Raw genomic sequence first — 21,166 nt, forward strand, 5'->3', positions numbered from 1 at the left:
CGCTTCCTGATTGGGCTACACACGCTTCCTGATTGGGCTACACACGCTTCCTGATTGGGCTACACACGCTTCCTGATTGGGCTACACACGCTTCCTGATTGGGCTACACACGCTTCCTGATTGGGCTACACACGCTTCCTGATTGGGCTACACACGCTTCCTGATTGGGCGACACACGCTTCCTGATTGTAGGCATGCTTCCTGATTGTAGGCACGCTTCCTGATTGGGCTACACACGCTTCCTGATTGTAGGCATGCTTCCTGATTGTAGGCATGCTTCCTGATTGGGCTACACACGCTTCCTGATTGTAGGCATGCCTTGCGATTGGGCTACACAAAATCCACAGCTAGTCTATTGATTGTAAAGCAGCTATTGATCCTCTGTGGCTAAACTACAGGTCTACTCATGGTTTAGTATTTGCAATGATTTAATGTATTTCTGAACAGACAGATCTTATCAGGTTATATCAGGGGTGATAGCAGGACCTCCAGCACCCTGGCCGTAGCTATGATTCTGTCAGGATATAAATGATGACGTCAATCGCTGGAGGGGCGAGAGGGAATCTCATACACGGGGTGGTCTATACAGGGGGTGGTCTATACAGTCTATACAGGGGGTGGTCTATACAGGGGGTGGTCTATACAGTCTATACAGGGGGTGGTCTATACAGTCTATACAGGGGGTGGTCTATACAGTCTATACAGGGGGTGGTCTATACAGTCTATACAGGGGGTGGTCTATACAGTCTATACAGGGGGTGGTCTATACAGTCTATACAAGGGGTGGTCTATACAGTCTATACAGGGGGTGGTCTATACAGTCTATACAGGGGGTGGTCTATACAGTCTATACAGGGGTGGTCTATACAGTCTATACAGGGGGTGGTCTATACAGTCTATACAGGGGTGGTCTATACAGTCTATACAGGGGGTGGTCTATACAGTCTATACAGGGGGTGGTCTATACAGTCTATACAGGGGGTGGTCTATACAGGGGTGGTCTATACAGTCTATACAGGGGGTGGTCTATACAGGGGGTGGTCTATACAGGGGGTGGTCTATACAGGGGGTGGTCTATACAGTCTATACAGGGGTGGTCTATACAGGGGGTGGTCTATACAGGGGTGGTCTATACAGGGGGTGGTCTATACAGTCTATACAGGGGTGGTCTATACAGTCTATACAGGGGTGGTCTATACAGGGGTGGTCTATACAGGGGTGGTCTATACAGGGGGTGGTCTATACAGTCTATACAGGGGTGGTCTATACAGGGGTGGTCTATACAGGGGTGGTCTATACAGGGGGTGGTCTATACAGTCTATACACGGGGTGGTCTATACAGTCTATACAGGGGGTGGTCTATACAGTCTATACAGGGGGTGGTCTATACAGTCTATACAGGGGGTGGTCTATACAGGGGTGGTCTATACAGGGGGTGGTCTATACAGTCTATACAGGGGTGGTCTATACAGTCTATACAGGGGGTGGTCTATACAGGGGGTGGTCTATACAGTCTATACAGGGGGTGGTCTATACAGTCTATACAGGGGGTGGTCTATACAGTCTATACAGGGGGTGGTCTATACAGGGGTGGTCTATACAGGGGTGGTCTATACAGGGGTGGTCTATACAGTCTATACAGGGGTGGTCTATACAGTCTATACAGGGGTGGTCTATACAGTCTATACAGGGGTGGTCTATACAGTCTATACAGGGGGTGGTCTATACAGTCTATACAGGGGTGGTCTATACAGTCTATACAGGGGTGGTCTATACAGTCTATACAGGGGGTGGTCTATACAGTCTATACAGGGGTGGTCTATACAGTCTATACAGGGGGTGGTCTATACAGTCTATACAGGGGTGGTCTATACAGCCTATACAGGGGGTGGTCTATAGAGTCTATACAGGGGTGGTCTATACAGCCTATACAGGGGTGGTCTATAGAGTCTATACAGGGGTGGTCTATACAGTCTATACAGGGGTGGTCTATACAGCCTATACAGGGGGTGGTCTATACAGTCTATACAGGGGTGGTCTATACAGCCTATACAGGGGGTGGTCTATAGAGTCTATACAGGGGTGGTCTATACAGTCTATACAGGGGTGGTCTATACAGCCTATACAGGGGGTGGTCTATAGAGTCTATACAGGGGTGGTCTATACAGTCTATACAGGGGTGGTCTATACACGGGGTGGTCTATAGAGTCTATACAGGGGTGGTCTATACAGGGGGTGGTCTATACAGTCTATACAGGGGTGGTCTATACAGTCTATACAGGGGGTGGTACAGCCTATACAGGGGGTGGTCTATAGAGTCTATACAGGGGTGGTCTATACACAGGGGTGGTCTATAGAGTCTATACAGGGGGTGGTCCATACAGGGGGTGGTCATACAGTCTATACAGGGGGTGGTCTATACAGGGGGTGGTCTATACAGGGGGTGGTCTATACAGGGGGTGGTCTATACACGGGGTGGTCTATACAGGGGTGGTCTATACAGTCCTATACAGGGGGTGGTCATACAGTCTATACAGGGGTGGTCTATACACGGGGTGGTCTATAGAGTCTATACAGGGGTGGTCTATACAGTCTATACAGGGGTGGTCTATACACGGGGTGGTCTATACAGGGGTGGTCTATACAGTCTATACAGGGGTGGTCTATACAGTCTATACAGGGGGTGGTCTATACACTGGGTGGTCTATAGAGTCTATACAGGGGGTGGTCTATACAGTCTATACAGGGGTGGTCTATACACGGGGTGGTCTATACACGGGGTGGTCTATACAGTCTATACAGGGGTGGTCTATACAGTCTATACAGGGGGTGGTCTACACGGGGTGGTCTATACAGGGGTGGTCTATACAGTCTATACAGGGGTGGTCTATACAGTCTATACAGGGGTGGTCTATACGGGGTGGTCTATACAGGGGGTGGTCTATAGAGTCTATACAGGGGGTGGTCTATACAGGGGTGGTCTATACAGGGGGTGGTCTATACAGTCTATACAGGGGTGGTCTATACAGGGGTGGTCTATACAGTCTATACAGGGGTGGTCTATACACGGGGTGGTCTATAGAGTCTATACAGGGGGTGGTCTATAGAGTCTATACAGGCGATACTGGGGGTGGTCTATAGAGTCTATACAGGGGTAGTCTATAGTCTATACAGGGGTGGTCTATAGAGTCTATACAGGGGGTGGTCTATAGAGTCTATACAGGGGTGGTCTATAGAGTCTATACAGGGGTAGTCTATAGTCTATACAGGGGGTGGTCTATACAGTCTATACAGGGGGTGGTCTATACAGTCTATACAGGGGTGGTCTATACACGGGGTGGTCTATACAGGGGTGGTCTATAGAGTCTATACAGGGGGTGGTCTATACAGTCTATACAGGGGTGGTCTATACAGGGGTGGTCTATACACGGGGTGGTCTATACAGTCTATACAGGGGGTGGTCTATACAGTCTATACAGGGGGTGGTCTATACACGGGGTGGTCTATACAGGGGTGGTCTATACAGTCTATACAGGGGTGGTCTATACAGTCTATACAGGGGTGGTCTATACACGGGGTGGTCTATACAGGGGTGGTCTATAGAGTCTATACAGGGGTGGTCTATACAGGGGTGGTCTATACAGGGGTGGTCTATACAGTCTATACAGGGGTGGTCTATACAGGGGGTGGTCTATACAGTCTATACAGGGGTGGTCTATACACGGGGTGGTCTATAGAGTCTATACAGGGGTGGTCTATAGAGTCTATACAGGGGTGGTCTATAGAGTCTATACAGGGGGTAGTCTATAGTCTATACAGGGGTGGTCTATAGAGTCTATACAGGGGGTGGTCTATAGAGTCTATACAGGGGGTGGTCTATAGAGTCTATACAGGGGGTCTATAGTCTATACAGGGGGTGGTCTATAGAGTCTATACAGGGGTAGTCTATAGTCTATACAGGGGTGGTCTATACAGTCTATACAGGGGTGGTCTATACAGGGGGTAGTCTATACAGTCTATACAGGGGGTGGTCTATACAGGGGGTGGTCTATACAGGGGTGGTCTATACAGTCTATACAGGGGTGGTCTATACACGGGGTGGTCTATACAGGGGTGGTCTATAGAGTCTATACAGGGGTGGTCTATAGAGTCTATACAGGGGTGGTCTATACACGGGGTGGTCTATACAGGGGTGGTCTATACAGGGGGTGGTATATAGAGTCTATACAGTCTATACAGGGGGTGGTCTATACAGGGGGTGGTCTATACAGTCTATACATGGGGTGGTCTATAGAGTCTATACAGGGGTGGTCTATAGAGTCTATACAGGGGTGGTCTATACAGTCTATACAGGGGTGGTCTATACAGCCTATACAGGGGGTGGTCTATAGAGTCTATACAGGGGTGGTCTATACAGGGGTGGTCTATAGAGTCTATACAGGGGGTGGTCTATAGAGTCTATACAGGGGGTGGTCTATAGAGTCTATACAGGGGGTGGTCTATAGAGTCTATACAGGGGGGGTGGTCTATACAGTCTATACAGGGGGTGGTCTATACAGCCTATACAGGGGTGGTCTATACAGGGGTGGTCTATAGAGTCTATACAGGGGTGGTCTATAGAGTCTATACAGGGGTGGTCTATAGAGTCTATACAGGGGGTGGTCTATAGAGTCTATACAGGGGTGGTCTATACAGTCTATACAGGGGTGGTCTATACAGTCTATACAGGGGGTGGTCTATAGAGTCTATACAGGGGTGGTCTATACAGCCTATACAGGGGGTGGTCTATAGAGTCTATACAGGGGTAGTCTATAGAGTCTATACAGGGGTGGTCTATAGAGTCTCTACAGGGGGTGGTCTATACAGGGGTGGTCTATACAGGGGGTGGTCTAAACAGGGGGTGGTCTATACAGGGGTAGTCTATACAGGGGTGGTCTATACAGGGGTGGTCTATACAGGGGTGGTCTATAGAGTCTATACAGGGGGTGGTCTATATAGTCTATACAGGGGTGGTCTATACAGCCTATACAGGGGGTGGTCTATACACGGGGTGGTCTATACAGGGGTGGTCTATAGAGTCTATACAGCCTATACAGGGGGTAGTCTATAGAGTCTATACAGGGGTGGTCTATAGAGTCTATACAGGGGTGGTCTATAGAGTCTACCAAATACAGGGGTAGTCTATACAGTCTATACAGGGGGTTGTCTATAGAGGGGGTGGTCTATACAGTCTATACAGGGGGTGGTATATAGAGTCTATACAGTCTATAAAGGTAGTCTATACAGGGGTAGTCTATACAGTCTATACAGGGGTGGTCTATACAGGGGTGGTCTATACAGTCTATACAGGGGGTGGTCTATACAGGGGTAGTATATACAGTCTATACAGGGGGTGGTCTATACAGGGGTGGTCTATACAGTCTATACAGGGGTGGTATATAAAGTCTATACAGTCTATACAGGGGTAGTCTATACAGGGGTGGTCTATACAGGGGTGGTCTATACAGGGGTAGTCTATGCAGTCTATACAGGGGTGGTCTATAGAGTCTATACAGGGGTGGTCTATAGACTCTATACAGGGGTGGTCTATACAGCCTATACAGGGGTGGTCTATACAGTCTATACAGGGGTGGTCTATACAGGGGGTGGTCTATACAGGGGGTAGTCTATAGAGTCTATACAGGGGGTGGTATATAGAGTCTATACAGTCTATACAGGGGGTAGTCTATACAGGGGGTCGTCTATACAGGGGTGGTCTATACAGGGGTAGTCTATACAGTCTATACAGGGGTGGTCTATACAGGGGGTGGTCTATACAGTCTATACAGGGGGTGGTATATAGAGTCTATACAGTCTATACAGGGGGTGGTCTATACAGGGGTGGTCTATACAGGGGGTGGTCTATACAGGGGGTAGTCTATACAGTCTATACATGGGGTGGTATATAGAGTCTATACAGTCTATACAGGGGGTGGTCTATACAGCCTATACAGGGGGTGGTCTATACAGTCTATACAGGGGGTGGTCTATACAGTCTATACAGGGGTGGTCTATACAGTCTATACAGGGGGTGGTCTATACAGTCTATACAGGGGTGGTCTATACAGTCTATACAGGGGTGGTCTATACAGGCTATACAGGGGTGGTCTATACAGTCTATACAGGGGGTGGTCTATACAGTCTATACAGGGGGTGGTCTATACAGGGGGTGGTCTATACAGGCTATACAGGCGGTGGTCTATACAGGGGGTGGTCTATACAGTCTATACAGGGGGTGGTCTATACAGTCAAAAGTGAGAGGTGTCGGATTCTGTTCCGCCTCAAATTAAGCACTGACCTCGAGGAGATAACGGCCCCCGAGGAGATAACGGCCCTCGAGGAGATAACGGCCCCCGAGGAGATAACGGCCCCCGAGGAGATAACGGCCCCCGAGGAGATAACGGCCCCGAGGAGATAACGGCCCCCGAGGAGATAACGGCCCTCGAGGAGATAACGGCCCCCGAGGAGATAACTGCAAGAGTCTGTGTCATCAGAGGCAATTATATAAATGTTTTTGGGACATAAACGACCAACCAAAAACTAATTTAACATCTAATCTGGCAGAAATAGACCAACAATTTAGGGTTATATTGAAAGAAATCTATTTGGACATTTAATTTTCTCCTTCGCGTGTTCAATTGAAACGTAGCTTTCTATTTAGGGAGGAAACAGTCAGAGCATTAAAGCAGATCAATAGATCTGATCCCTGAGGATTCAGACATAATCCCTTCTAATGCAGCCGTCCTCCGACCCCGTCAGAACGACTCAATCACACAACACACTGCTGCCCCGTCAGCCAACTAGTGTCCATCACAGCCCCCCGCGTTGGTCGAAGGGTCCAGCTCAATCACCACTTGACACAAGCACGTTTCAGAGCCAGTGAAGCACCACATATCACGGTCAACTAACAGACTGAGAGAGAGGGGTAGAGAGAGAGGGGTAGAGAGGGGGTAGAGAGGGGGGGTAGAGAGAGGTAGAGAGAGGGGAGAGAGAGAGAGGTAGAGAGAGAGAGGGGTAGAGAGAGAGAGGTAGAGAGAGAGAGAGGGGTAGATAGAGAGAGGGGTAGGGAGAGAGAGGGGGTAGAGAGAGAGAGAGAGAGAGGGGAGAGAGAGAGAGAGGTAGAGAGGGGATAGAGAGAGGGGGGTAGAGAGAGAGAGGGGGTAGAGAGAGAGAGAGAGAGAGAGGGAGAGAGAGAGAGAGAGAGAGAGAGAGTGGTAGAGAGAGGAGTAGAGAGAGAGAGAGGTAGAGAGAGAGAGGGGTAGAGAGAGAGAGGGGGTAGAGAGAGAGAGGTAGAGAGAGAGAGGGGGTAGAGAGAGAGAGAGGGTAGAGAGAGAGGTAGAGAGAGAGTGGTAGAGAGAGAGAGGTAGAGAGAGAGAGGGGTAGAGAGAGAGAGGGGTAGAGAGAGAGAGAGGTAGAGAGAGAGAGGGGTAGAGAGAGAGAGAGGGGGTAGAGAGAGAGGGAGGGGTAGAGAGAGAGAGGGAGGGGTAGAGAGAGAGGGAGAGAGAGGGGTAGAGAGAGAGAGGGGTCGAGAGAGAGAGAGAGGGGTAGAGAGAGAGAGAGAGAGGTAGAGAGAGAGAGAGAGGGGTAGAGAGAGAGAGGGGGTAGAGAGAGGGAGAGAGAGGGGGTAGAGAGAGAGGGGTAGAGAGAGAGAGAGAGGGGTAGAGAGAGAGAGAGAGGGGTAGAGAGAGAGAGGGGGTAGAGAGAGAGGAGAGAGAGGGGTAGAGAGAGAGAGGGGTAGAGAGAGAGAGAGAGAGAGAGAGAGAGAGAGAGAGGGGGGAGAGAGAGAGGGGGTAGAGGAACTAGTGACTTGGAGGAATATGACAGGGGGCTAGTGGCTTGGAGGAATATGACAGGGGGACTAGTGACTTGGAGGAATATGACAGGGGGGACTAGTGGCTTGGAGGAATATGACAGGGGGACTAGTGACTTGGAGGAATATGACAGGGGGGACTAGTGGCCTGGAGGAATATGACAGGGGGGACTAGTGACTTGGAGGAATATGAGAGGGGGGACTAGTGACTTGGAGGAATATGACAGGGGGGACTAGTGGCTTGGAGGAATATGACAGGGGGGACTAGTGACTTGGAGGAATATGACAGGGGGACTAGTGACTTGGAGGAATATGACAGGGGGACTAGTGACTTGGAGGAATATGACAGGGGGGACTAGTGACTTGGAGGAATATGACAGGGGGACTAGTGGCTTGGAGGAATATGACAGGGGGGACTAGTGACTTGGAGGAATATGACAGGGGGACTAGTGACTTGGAGGAATATGACAGGGGGGGGGACTAGTGACTTGGAGGAATATGACAGGGGGTGACTAGTGACTTGGAGGAATATGACAGGGGGGACTAGCGGCTTGGAGGAATATGACAGGGGGACTATTGGCTTGGAGGAATATGATAGGGGGGACTAGTGGCTTGGAGGAATATGACAGGGGGGACTAGTGGCTTGGAGGAATATGACAGGGGGGACTAGTGGCTTGGAGGAATATGACAGGGGGGGGAGAGTGACTTGGAGGAATATGACAGGGGGGACTAGTGGCTTGGAGGAATATGATAGGGGGACTAGTGGCTTGGAGGAATATGACAGGGGGGACTAGTGGCTTGGAGGAATATGACAGGGGGCTAGTGGCTTGGAGGAATATGACAGGGGGACTAGTGACTTGGAGGAATATGACAGGGGGGACTAGTGGCTTGGAGGAATATGACAGGGGGACTAGTGACTTGGAGGAATATGACAGGGGGACTAGTGGCCTGGAGGAATATGACAGGGGGACTAGTGACTTGGAGGAATATGACGGGGGGGGGGACTAGTGACTTGGAGGAATATGACAGGGGGGACTAGTGGCTTGGAGGAATATGACAGGGGGGACTAGTGACTTGGAGGAATATGACAGGGGGGACTAGTGACTTGGAGGAATATGACAGGGGGACTAGTGACTTGGAGGAATATGACAGGGGGACTAGTGACTTGGAGGAATATGACAGGGGGGACTAGTGGCTTGGAGGAATATGACAGGGGGGACTAGTGACTTGGAGGAATATGACAGGGGGGACTAGTGACTTGGAGGAATATGACAGGGGGGACTAGTGACTTGGAGGAATATGACAGGGGGTGACTAGTGACTTGGAGGAATATGACAGGGGGACTAGTGGCTTGGAGGAATATGACAGGGGGGACTATTGGCTTGGAGGAATATGATAGGGGGACTAGTGGCTTGGAGGAATATGACAGGGGGACTAGTGGCTTGGAGGAATATGACAGGGGGACTAGTGGCTTGGAGGAATATGACAGGGGGACTAGTGACTTGGAGGAATATGACAGGGGGGACTAGTGGCTTGGAGGAATATGATAGGGGGACTAGTGGCTTGGAGGAATATGACAGGGGGGACTAGTGGCTTGGAGGAATATGACAGGGGGACTAGTGACTTGGAGGAATATGACAGGGGGACTAGTGGCTTGGAGGAATATGACAGGGGGACTAGTGGCTTGGATGAATATGACAGGGGGACTAGTGGCTTGGAGGAATATGACAGGGGGACTAGTGGCTTGGAGGAATATGACAGGGGGACTAGTGGCTTGGAGGAATATGACAGGGGGGACTAGTGGCTCGGAGGAATATGACAGGGGGGACTAGTGGCTTGGAGGAATATGACAGGGGGGACTAGTGGCTTGGAGGAATATGACAGGGGGACTAGTAGCTTGGAGGAATATGACAGGGGGACTAGTGACTTGGAGGAAAATGACAGGGGGGACTAGTGACTTGGAGGAATATGACAGGGGGACTAGTGGCTTGGAGGAATATGACAGGGGGGACTAGTGGCTTGGAGGAATATGACAGGGGGACTAGTGGCTTGGAGGAATATGACAGGGGGGACTAGTGACTTGGAGGAAAATGACAGGGGGGACTAGTGACTTGGAGGAATATGACAGGGGGACTAGTGGCTTGGAGGAATATGACAGGGGGACTAGTGGCTTGGAGGAATATGACAGGGGGGGGACTAGTGGCTTGGAGGAATATGACAGGGGGACTAGTGGCTTGGAGGAATATGACAGGGGGACTAGTGGCTTGGAGGAATATGACAGGGGGGACTAGTGGCTTGGAGGAATATGATAGGGGGGACTAGTGACTTGGAGGAATATGACAGGGGGGACTAGTGACTTGGAGGAATATGACAGGGGGGACTAGTGGCTTGGAGGAACATGACAGGGGGACTAGTGGCTTGGAGGAATATGACAGGGGGACTAGTGACTTGGAGGAATATGACAGGGGGGACTAGTGACTTGGAGGAATATGACAGGGGGACTAGTGGCTTGGAGGAATATGACAGGGGGGACTAGTGGCTTGGAGGAATATGACAGGGGGACTAGTGGCTTGGAGGAATATGACAGGGGGACTAGTGGCTTGGAGGAATATGACAGGGGGACTAGTGGCTTGGAGGAATATGACAGGGGGGACTAGTGGCTTGGAGGAATATGACAGGGGGGACTAGTGGCTCGGAGGAATATGACAGGGGGACTAGTGGCTTGGAGGAATATGACAGGGGGGACTAGTGGCTTGGAGGAATATGACAGGGGGGACTAGTAGCTTGGAGGAATATGACAGGGGGGACTAGTGACTTGGAGGAAAATGACAGGGGGGACTAGTGACTTGGAGGAATATGACAGGGGGGACTAGTGGCTTGGAGGAATATGACAGGGGGACTAGTGGCTTGGAGGAATATGACAGGGGGGACTAGTGGCTTGGAGGAATATGACAGGGGGGGGGGACTAGTGGCTTGGAGGAATATGACAGGGGGGACTAGTGGCTTGGAGGAATATGACAGGGGGGACTAGTGGCTTGGAGGAATATGACAGGGGGGGACTAGTGGCTTGGAGGAATATGATAGGGGGACTAGTGACTTGGAGGAATATGACAGGGGGACTAGTGACTTGGAGGAATATGACAGGGGGGACTAGTGGCTTGGAGGAACATGACAGGGGGACTAGTGGCTTGGAGGAATATGACAGGGGGGGACTAGTGACTTGGAGGAATATGACAGGGGGGACTAGTGACTTGGAGGAATATGACAGGGGGGGACTAGTGGCTTGGAGGAATATGACAGGGGGGACTAGTGGCTTGGAGGAATATGACAGGGGGGGGGACGGACTAGTGGCTTGGAGGAATATGACAGGGGGGGACTAGTGGCTTGGAGGAATATGACAGCTCCTCTTGGTTCATGTTTCTCTGTTTATCATGAAGTTTACTGTCGAAGGACAAACTGGGGGAACTAGTTCGATTCATGAATCAGATCTGAGTGTTGTGCTGTGATAAGTAACCGCTCGACATACAGTAAGAGAACAACATCGCCGATCAGACACGGCTCCGAGGACGGAGAGGGAGAAACACACACCGATATCAGAGAGGTTAAATCATAAATAAGAGATTGAATACAGAAGGTGGTGATGTCGACTTCAGTACAAGTCTGTCACACACAGGGCGTCATAGCAACCGAGAAAACACCACACACCTCTTAGTATCACACCTCGAACCGATGACACATCTCTCTACCACCCACGCCTCGCTACTCCCCCTTCATGCCTTTCTACCCCAAAACAGATCTCTACCTCCCCCCACACCTCTCTACCCCCCACACTCTACCTCCCCCACAAGGTCTACCCCCCCCCACACCTCCTCTACCTCCCCCACAGGGCTCTACCTCCCCACACCTCTCTAAAACCCCCACACCTCTCTACCCCCCCACACACACCTCTCTACCCCCCACACCTCTTAGTATCACACCTCTCTACCCCCCCCCATCGCTACCACCCCACCTCGCTACCCCCCCCTTCATACCTCTCTACCCCCACACCTCTCTACCCCCCCCCTCCCTACCCCCCTTCATGCCTCTCTACCCCCTTCATACCTCGCTACCCCCCTTCATGCCTCGCTACCACCCCCTTCATACCTCTCTACCCCCTTCATGCCTCTCTACCCCCTTTCATACCACGCTATCCCCCCCTTCATACCTCGCTACCCCCCTTCATACCTCTCTACCCCCCTTCATGCCTCTCTACCCCCCTTCATACCTCGCTACCCCCCCTTCATGCCTCGCTACCACCCCCCTTCATACCTCTCTACCCCCCTTCATGCCTCCCTACGCCCCCTTCATACCTCGCTACCCCCCTTTATGCCTCGCTACCACCCCCTTCATACCTCTCTACCCCCTTCATGCCCTCTACGCCCCCTTCATACCTCGCTACCCCCTTCATACCTCGCTACCCCCCTTCATGCCTCGCTACCACCCCCTTCATACCTCTCTACCCCCCTTCATGCCCCACACGCCCCTTCATACCTCGCTACCCCCCTTTATGCCTCGCTACCACCCCCTTCATACCTCTCTACCCCCTTCATGCCTCGCTACCACCCCCTTCATACCTCTCTACCCCCTTCATGCCTCGCTACCACCCCTTCATACCTCTCTACCCCCTTCATGCCTCTCCACGCCCCCTTCATACCTCGCTACCCCCCTTTATGCCTCGCTACCACCCCCTTCATACCTCTCTACCCCCCTTCATGCCTCTCTACCCCCCTTCATGCCTCGCTACCACCCCCTTCATACCTCTCTACCCCCTTCATGCCTCGCTACCACCCCCTTCATACCTCTCTACCCCCTTCATGCCTCTCTACGCCCCCTTCACACCTCGCTGCCCCCCTTTATGCCTCGCTACCACCCCCTTCATACCTCGCTACCCCCCTTCATACCTCTCTACCCCCCTTCATACCTCGCTACCCCCTTCATACCTCGCTACCCCCCACACCTCTCTACCTCCCCCACACCTCTCTACTCTCTACCCCCACACCTTGCTACCCCCCACACCTCTTAGTATCACACCTCGAACCGATGACACATCTCTCCCCCCCCACACCTCACTACCCCCCACACCTCTCTACCCCCCCCACACCTCTCTACCCCCACACCCTCTACCCCCACACCGCTCTACCCCCCCACACCTCTCTACCCCCTCACCTCTCTACCCCCACACCTATGTCCCCCCCACAACTCTCAGCTCCCCCCCACACCTCTCTACCCCCACACCTCTCTACCCCCTCCACACCTCTCACCCCCCACACCTCTCTACCCCCCACCCCCACACCTCTCTACCCCCTCACCTCTCTACCCCTCCAACACCTCCCCCACCTCTCTATCCCCACCCACCTCTCTAACCCCCCCCAACTCACTCTGTTTGATCAGTCTCTTGTCGGCCACCAGGACGTTCTCCCCGTCCACCACGATGACCTTTCCGTCCCGCGGCCCCACGGCGAAGTTATCGAAGCTCACGTCCAGCAGGTAGAGGGCGAAGTCAAAGTCGTTGTTGGTGAGCTGCTCAGCGATGTCCATCAGCTGTCGGGCCAGGTCGACCCTCTTGTCCCACGGAGCGTTGTAGAAAGACCACAGCTCCTCGCCGACGTAGTTCACCGCCACCACGCGACCACACGCCCCCAGGTACTTGGCGAACGGCCAGCCCTCGTCTGACGGGAAACTCTGAGAGAGAGAGAAGGGATGTGGGTTATTAGAGGAAAACAGGTATATGTAACCTGGTTAGAGTGTAGAGGAGGCAGGTAGCCTAGTGGTTAGAGTGTAGAGGAGGCAGGTAGCCTAGTGGTTAGAGTGTAGAGGAGGCAGGTAGCCTAGTGGTTAGAGTGTAGAGGAGGCAGGTAGACTAGTGGTTAGAGTGTAGAGGAGGCAGGTAGACTAGTGGTTAGAGTGTAGAGGAGGCAGGGTAGACTAGTGGTTAGAGTGTAGAGGAGGCAGGTCGCCTAGTGGTTAGAGTGTAGAGGAGGCAGGTAGCCTAGTGGTTAGAGTGTAGAGGAGGCAGGTAGCCTAGTGGTTAGAGTGTAGAGGAGGCAGGTAGTCTAGTGGTTAGAGAGAGGAGGCAGGTAGACTAGTGGTTAGAGTGTAGAGGAGGCAGGTAGACTAGTGGTTAGAGTGTAGAGGAGGCAGGTAGACTAGTGGTTAGAGTGTAGAGGAGGCAGGTAGCCTAGTGGTTAGAGTGTAGAGGAGGCAGGTAGACTAGTGGTTAGAGTGTAGAGGTGGCAGGTAGTCTAGTGGTTAGAGTGTAGAGGAGGCAGGTAGCCTAGTGGTTAGAGTGTAGAGGAGGCAGGTAGCCTAGTGGTTAGAGTGTAGAGGAGGCAGGTAGACTAGTGGTTAGAGTGTAGAGGAGGCAGGTAGCCTAGTGGTTAGAGTGTAGAGGAGGCAGGTAGACTAGTGGTTAGAGTGTAGAGGAGGCAGGTAGCCTAGTGGTTAGAGTGTAGAGGTGGCAGGTAGCCTAGTGGTTAGAGTGTAGAGGTGGCAGGTAGACTAGTGGTTAGAGTGTAGAGGAGGCAGGTAGCCTAGTGGTTAGAGTGTAGAGGTGGCAGGTAGCCTAGTGGTTAGAGTGTAGAGGTGGCAGGGTAGACTAGTGGTTAGAGTGTAGAGGTGGCAGGTAGCCTAGTGGTTAGAGTGTAGAGGAGGCAGGTAGTCTAGTGGTTAGAGTGTAGAGGAGGCAGGTAGTCTAGTGGTTAGAGTGTAGAGGAGGCAGGTAGACTAGTGGTTAGAGTGTAGAGGAGGCAGGTAGACTAGTGGTTAGAGTGTAGAGGAGGCAGGTAGACTAGTGGTTAGAGTGTAGAGGAGGCAGGGTAACCTAGTGGTTAGAGTGTAGAGGAGGCAGGTAGACTAGTGGTTAGAGTGTAGAGGAGGCAGGTAGCCTAGTGGTTAGAGTGTAGAGGAGGCAGGTAGACTAGTGGTTAGAGTGTAGAGGAGGCAGGTAGACTAGTGGTTCGAGTGTAGAGGTGGCAGGTAGACTAGTGGTTAGAGTGTAGAGGTGGCAGGTAGCCTAGTGGTTAGAGTGTAGAGGAGGCAGGTAGCCTAGTGGTTAGAGTGTAGAGGAGGCAGGGTAGACTAGTGGTTAGAGTGTAGAGGAGGCAGGTAGCCTAGTGGTTAGAGTGTAGAGGAGGCAGGTAGACTAGTGGTTAGAGTGTAGAGGTGGCAGGTAGCCTAGTGGTTAGAGTGTAGAGGAGGCAGGTAGACTAGTGGTTAGAGTGTAGAGGTGGCAGGTAGCCTAGTGGTTAGAGTGTAGAGGAGGCAGGTAGACTAGTGGTTAGAGTGTAGAGGAGGCAGGGTGGCCTAGTGGTTAGAGTGTAGAGGAGGCAGGTAGTCTAGTGGTTAGAGTGTAGAGGAGGCAGGGTGGCCTAGTGGTTAGAGTGTAGAGGAGGCAGGTAGCCTAGTGGTTAGAGTGTAGAGGAGGCAGGGTAGACTAGTGGTTAGAGTGTAGAGGAGGCAGGTAGTCTAGTGGTTAGAGTGTAGAGGAGGCAGGGTAGTCTAGTGGTTAGAGTGTAGAGGAGGCAAGTAGCCTAGTGGTTAGAGGAGGCAGGTAGCCTAGTGGTTAGAGTGTAGAGGAGGCAGGTAGCCTAGTGGTTAGAGTGTAGAGGAGGCAGGTAGCCTAGTGGTTAGAGGAGGCAGGTAGCCTAGTGGTTAGAGTGTAGAGGAGGCAGGTAGACTAGTGGTTAGAGTGTAGAGGAGGCAGGTAGACTAGTGGTTAGAGTGTAGAGGAGGCAGGTAGACTAGTGGTTAGAGTGTAGAGGAGGCAGGTAGACTAGTGGTTAGAGTGTAGAGGAGGCAGGTAGACTAGTGGTTAGAGTGTAGAGGAGGCAGGTAGCCTAGTGGTTAGAGTGTAGAGGAGGCAGGTAGTCTAGTGGTTAGAGTGTAGAGGAGGCAGGTAGCCTAGTGGTTAGAGTGTAGAGGAGGCAGGTAGCCTAGTGGTTAGAGGAGGCAGGTAGCCTAGTGGTTAGAGTGTAGAGGAGGCAGGTAGTCTAGTGGTTAGAGGAGGCAGGTAGCCTAGTGGTTAGAGTGTAGAGGAGGCAGGTAGCCTAGTGGTTAGAGTGTAGAGGAGGCAGGTAGCCTAGTGGTTAGAGTGTAGAGGAGGCAGGTAGCCTAGTGGTTAGAGTGTAGAGGAGGCAAGTAGCCTAGTGGTTAGAGGAGGCAGGTAGCCTAGTGGTTAGAGTGTAGAGGAGGCAGGTAGCCTAGTGGTTAGAGTGTAGAGGAGGCAAGTAGCCTAGTGGTTAGAGTGTAGAGGAGGCAGGTAGACTAGTGGTTAGAGTGTAGAGGGGGCAGGTAGACTAGTGGTTAGAGTGTAGAGGAGGCAGGTAGACTAGTGGTTAGAGTGTAGAGGAGGCAGGTAGCCTAGTGGTTAGAGTGTAGAGGAGGCAGGTAGCCTAGTGGTTAGAGTGTAGAGGAGGCAGGTAGCCTAGTGGTTAGAGTGTAGAGGAGGCAAGTAGCCTAGTGGTTAGAGGAGGCAGGTAGCCTAGTGGTTAGAGTGTAGAGGAGGCAGGTAGCCTAGTGGTTAGAGTGTAGAGGAGGCAAGTAGCCTAGTGGTTAGAGTGTAGAGGAGGCAAGTAGCCTAGTGGTTAGAGTGTAGAGGAGGCAGGTAGACTAGTGGTTAGAGTGTAGAGGCGGCAGGGTAGCCTAGTGGTTAGAGTGTAGAGGAGGCAGGTAGCCTAGTGGTTAGAGTGTAGAGGAGGCAGGTAGCCTAGTGGTTAGAGTGTAGAGGAGGCAGGTAGCCTAGTGGTTAGAGTGTAGAGGAGGCAGGTCGCCTAGTGGTTAGAGTGTAGAGGAGGCAGGTAGCCTAGTGGTTAGAGTGTAGAGGGGGCAGGGTAGCCTAGTGGTTAGAGTGTAGAGGAGGCATCTAGCCTAGTGGTTAGAGTGTAGAGGAGGCAGGTAGCGTAGTGGTTAGAGTGTAGAGGAGGCAAGTAGTCTAGTGGTTAGGGGGTGGAGGCAGGTAGACTAGTGGTTAGAGTGTAGAGGAGGCAGGTAGCCTAGTGGTTAGAGTGTAGAGGAGGCAAGTAGCCTAGTGGTTAGAGTGTAGAGGAGGCAGGTAGCCTAGTGGTTAGAGTGTAGAGGAGGCAGGTAGCCTAGTGGTTAGAGGAGGCAGGTAGCCTAGTGGTTAGAGTGTAGAGGAGGCAGGTAGCCTAGTGGTTAGAGTGTAGAGGAGGCAGGTAGCCTAGTGGTTAGAGTGTAGAGGAGGCAGGTAGACTAGTGGTTAGAGTGTAGAGGAGGCAGGTAGACTAGTGGTTAGAGTGTAGAGGAGGCAGGTAGCCTAGTGGTTAGAGTGTAGAGGAGGCAGGTAGCCTAGTGGTTAGAGTGTAGAGGAGGCAGGTAGCCTAGTGGTTAGAGTGTAGAGGAGGCAAGTAGCCTAGTGGTTAGAGGAGGCAGGTAGCCTAGTGGTTAGAGTGTAGAGGAGGCAGGTAGCCTAGTGGTTAGAGTGTAGAGGAGGCAAGTAGCCTAGTGGTTAGAGTGTAGAGGAGGCAGGTAGACTAGTGGTTAGAGTGTAGAGGAGGCAGGTAGCCTAGTGGTTAGAGTGTAGAGGAGGCAAGTAGCCTAGTGGTTAGAGTGTAGAGGAGGCAGGTAGCCTAGTGGTTAGAGTGTAGAGGAGGCAAGTAGCCTAGTGGTTAGAGGAGGCAGGTAGCCTAGTGGTTAGAGTGTAGAGGAGGCAGGTAGCCTAGTGGTTAGAGTGTAGAGGAGGCAAGTAGCCTAGTTGTTAGAGTGTAGAGGAGGCAAGTAGCCTAGTGGTTAGAGTGTAGAGGAGGCAGGTAGCCTAGTGGTTAGAGTGTAGAGGAGGCAGGTAGCCTAGTGGTTAGAGTGTAGAGGAGGCAGGTAGCCTAGTGGTTAGAGTGTAGAGGAGGCAGGTAGCCTAGTGGTTAGAGTGTAGAGGAGGCAGGTCGCCTAGTGGTTAGAGTGTAGAGGAGGCAGGTAGCCTAGTGGTTAGAGTGTAGAGGGGGGCAGGGTAGCCTAGTGGTTAGAGTGTAGAGGAGGCATCTAGCCTAGTGGTTAGAGTGTAGAGGAGGCAGGTAGCCTAGTGGTTAGAGTATAGAGGAGGCAGGTAGCCTAGTGGTTAGAGTGTAGAGGAGGCAGGTAGCCTAGTGGTTAGAGTGTAGAGGGGGCAGGGTAGCCTAGTGGTTAGAGTGTAGAGGAGGCAGGTAGCCTAGTGGTTAGAGTGTAGAGGGGGGCAGGGTAGCCTAGTGGTTAGAGTGTAGAGGAGGCAGGTAGCCTAGTGGTAAGAGTGTAGAGGTGGTCACATGGTTAGCAGATGTTATTGGTCACATGGTTAGCAGATGTTAATGGTCACATAGTTAGCAGATGTTATTGGTCACATGGTTAGCAGATGTTATTGGTCACATGGTTAGCAGATGTTATTGGTCACATGGTTAGCAGATGTTATTGGTCACATGGTTAGCATGTGTTATTGGTCACATAGTTAGCATATGTTATTGGTCACATGGTTAGCAGATGTTATTGGTCACATGGTTAGCAGATGTTATTGGTCACATGGTTAGCATGTGTTATTGGTCACATAGTTAGCATATGTTATTGGTCACATGGTTAGCAGATGTTATTGGTCACATACACATGGTTAGCAGATGTTATTGGTCACATACACATGGTTAGCAGATGTTATTGGTCACATACACATGGTTAGCAGATGTTATTGGTCACATACACATGGTTAGCAGATGTTATTGGTCACATACACATGGTTAGCAGATGTTATTGGTCACATACACATGGTTAGCAGATGTTATTGGTCACATGGTTAGCAGATGTTATTGGTCACATGGTTAGCAGATGTTATTGGTCACATGGTTAGCAGATGTTATTGGTCACATGGTTAGCAGATGTTAATGGTCACATGGTTAGCAGATGTTAATGGTCACATGGTTAGCAGATGTTATTGGTCACATACACATGGTTAGCAGATGTTATTGGTCACATACACATGGTTAGCAGATGTTATTGGTCACATACACATGGTTAGCAGATGTTAATGGTCACATACACATGGTTAGCAGATGTTATTGGTCACATACACATGGTTAGCAGATGTTATTGGTCACATACACATGGTTAGCAGATGTTAATGGTCACATACACATGGTTAGCAGATGTTATTGGTCACATACACATGGTTAGCAGATGTTATTGGTCACATACACATGGTTAGCAGATGTTATTGGTCACATACACATGGTTAGCAGATGTTATTGGTCACATGGTTAGCAGATGTTATTGGTCACATGGTTAGTAGATGTTATTGGTCACATGGTTAGTAGATGTTATTGGTCACATGGTTAGCAGATGTTATTGGTCACATGGTTAGCAGATGTTATTGGTCACATGGTTAGCAGATGTTATTGGTCACATGGTTAGTAGATGTTATTGGTCACATGGTTAGCAGATGTTATTGGTCACATGGTTAGCAGATGTTATTGGTCACATACACATGGTTAGCAGATGTTATTGGTCACATACACATGGTTAGCAGATGTTATTGATCACATGGTTAGCAGATGTTATTGGTCACATGGTTAGCAGATGTTATTGGTCACATACACATGGTTAGCAGATGTTATTGGTCACATGGTTAGCAGATGTTATTGCGAGTGTAGCGAAATGCTTGTGCTTCTAGTTCCCGACCATGCAGTAATATTTAACAAGGAATCTAACAACTACTGTATACACCTACATCTAAGTAGGGAGAGATTGAATATGTCCGTAAACACTCCAGCCAGCTGGTCTGCACATGCTCTGAGGACGCGGCTGGGGATGCCGTCTGGGCCGTCAGCCCTGTGAGGGTTAACACGCTTAAATGTTTTACTCACGTCGGCCAAGGAGAAGGAGAGGCTTCGAAGGAATCAGTTTCAATATTGCAGTAAGGCAAACACAAACACACACACGGCTGAAATGAGTAGAGTTTGAGGCAGCTGAAGTTGGCTGAGTGGGCAGCCCCCTGAGGAACTGGATTGGTTGTCTCATTACAGCTCTTTCTTTTCCCTCTCTCTCTCTCTCTCTGTCTCTCTCTGTCTCTCTGCCTCTCTCTCTGTCTCTCTCTCTGTCTCCCTCTCTCTCTCTCCCCCTCTCTCTGTCTCCCTCTCTCTGTCTCCCCTCTCTCTCTCCCCCTCTCTCTCTCACCTCTCTCTCTGTCTCCCTCTCTCTCTCTGTCTCTCCCCCTACCCCTCCCCTCCCCAATCACTCACTATACTCCCTCTCTTTTCCTCTCCCCCGCCCTCTCTCCCTCCGACTGTTACAAAGCCAAGACTGAATAAAAAACAACATTTATCGGAGCCCACCTGAGCCCCGCCTGCTAGCCGCGATACCAGTGTGTTGTATTAAATCACTGTGTCTCTGACAGCTGGTATCTGTAGCCGGAGACGTTAACAGCAGAGAGAAACTCGAGTGTCATTGCAGGTAGGAGTTCGTTAGTTTGCCTCTCGCCTTACAGCTGTAGCCATCCAATACCACATCCATTTGTGGTATCAGGGGAAAGCGATTCATTATTAATGCAGTGTCTCTTGCTCAAACTTTAATGAGGTTTCAATTATTTAAAAACATACATTGTGAAAATGTCATAGTGTGGTGGTGTGTGTTTCGAGAGACAGCTGGACTCTTGCCACAGAGCCTGGAATTGTGGGATAGAGGTGGCGTAACTTACTAAACAAATGATTAGTCAGCGAACTGACGATTAGCCTGCATTCTGTTCTCTCACTTCACTGCTACCACTCTGCCAAGACTAGTCTGGGGTCACTGGGCTTTTGATAACTCACACTGAAGCGGTTGTAAGAGTCCCTTATCGTGACCACACACACGCACACACACGCACACGCACACACACACACACACACACACACACACACACACACACACACACAGAGAGAGAGACAAATGAGGAGGCCTGTAGAATGTAATATGGTAACCTAGTAGAGCCTGTAATGTGGTAACCTAGTAGAGCCTGTAATGTGGTAACCTAGTAGAGCCTGTAATGTGGTAACCTAGTAGAGCCTGTAATGTGGTAACCTAGTAGAGCCTGTAATATGGTAACCTAGTAGAGCCTGTAATGTGGTAACCTAGTAGAGCCTGTAATGTGGTAACCTAGTAGAGCCTGTAATGTGGCAACCTAGTAGAGCCTGTAATGTGGTAACCTAGTAGAGCCTGTAATGTGGTAACCTAGTAGAGCCTGTAATGTGGTAACCTAGTAGAGCCTGTAATGTGGTAACCTAGTAGAGCCTGTAATGTGGTAACCTAGTAGAGCCTGTAATGTGGTAACCTAGT

At 50.9% G+C, this 21,166-nt stretch overlaps 1 protein-coding gene and 1 long non-coding RNA gene across 4 annotated transcripts in view; one reads left to right on the top strand and one right to left on the bottom strand.

The window, feature by feature from the left end:
• The window catches only part of LOC127916524 (divergent protein kinase domain 2A), a 160,600-nt gene that overhangs the window by 6,394 nt on the left and 133,040 nt on the right, over positions 1 to 21,166 (bottom strand). Inside the window, exon 3 of the mRNA XM_052498671.1 lies at positions 13,267 to 13,570. Coding sequence (XP_052354631.1) covers positions 13,267 to 13,570 — 304 coding nt within the window. The remainder of the gene's footprint in view (positions 1 to 13,266; positions 13,571 to 21,166) is intronic.
• LOC127916554 (uncharacterized) lies at positions 13,655 to 16,123 on the top strand. 3 transcript variants are annotated; one of them, XR_008095341.1, is made up of 4 exons: positions 13,655 to 13,743; positions 13,966 to 14,470; positions 14,504 to 14,670; positions 15,559 to 16,123. It is a non-coding gene; the product is annotated as an uncharacterized LOC127916554 (long non-coding RNA). The 3 variants fall into 3 exon arrangements; XR_008095339.1 differs by having other exon boundaries at positions 13,966 to 14,374; positions 15,559 to 16,120; XR_008095340.1 differs by having other exon boundaries at positions 13,680 to 13,775; positions 14,222 to 14,374; positions 15,559 to 16,122.

The sequence above is a fragment of the Oncorhynchus keta genome, chromosome 4 (assembly GCF_023373465.1).
Source record: "Oncorhynchus keta strain PuntledgeMale-10-30-2019 chromosome 4, Oket_V2, whole genome shotgun sequence".
NCBI classification, from domain to species: domain Eukaryota; kingdom Metazoa; phylum Chordata; class Actinopteri; order Salmoniformes; family Salmonidae; genus Oncorhynchus; species Oncorhynchus keta.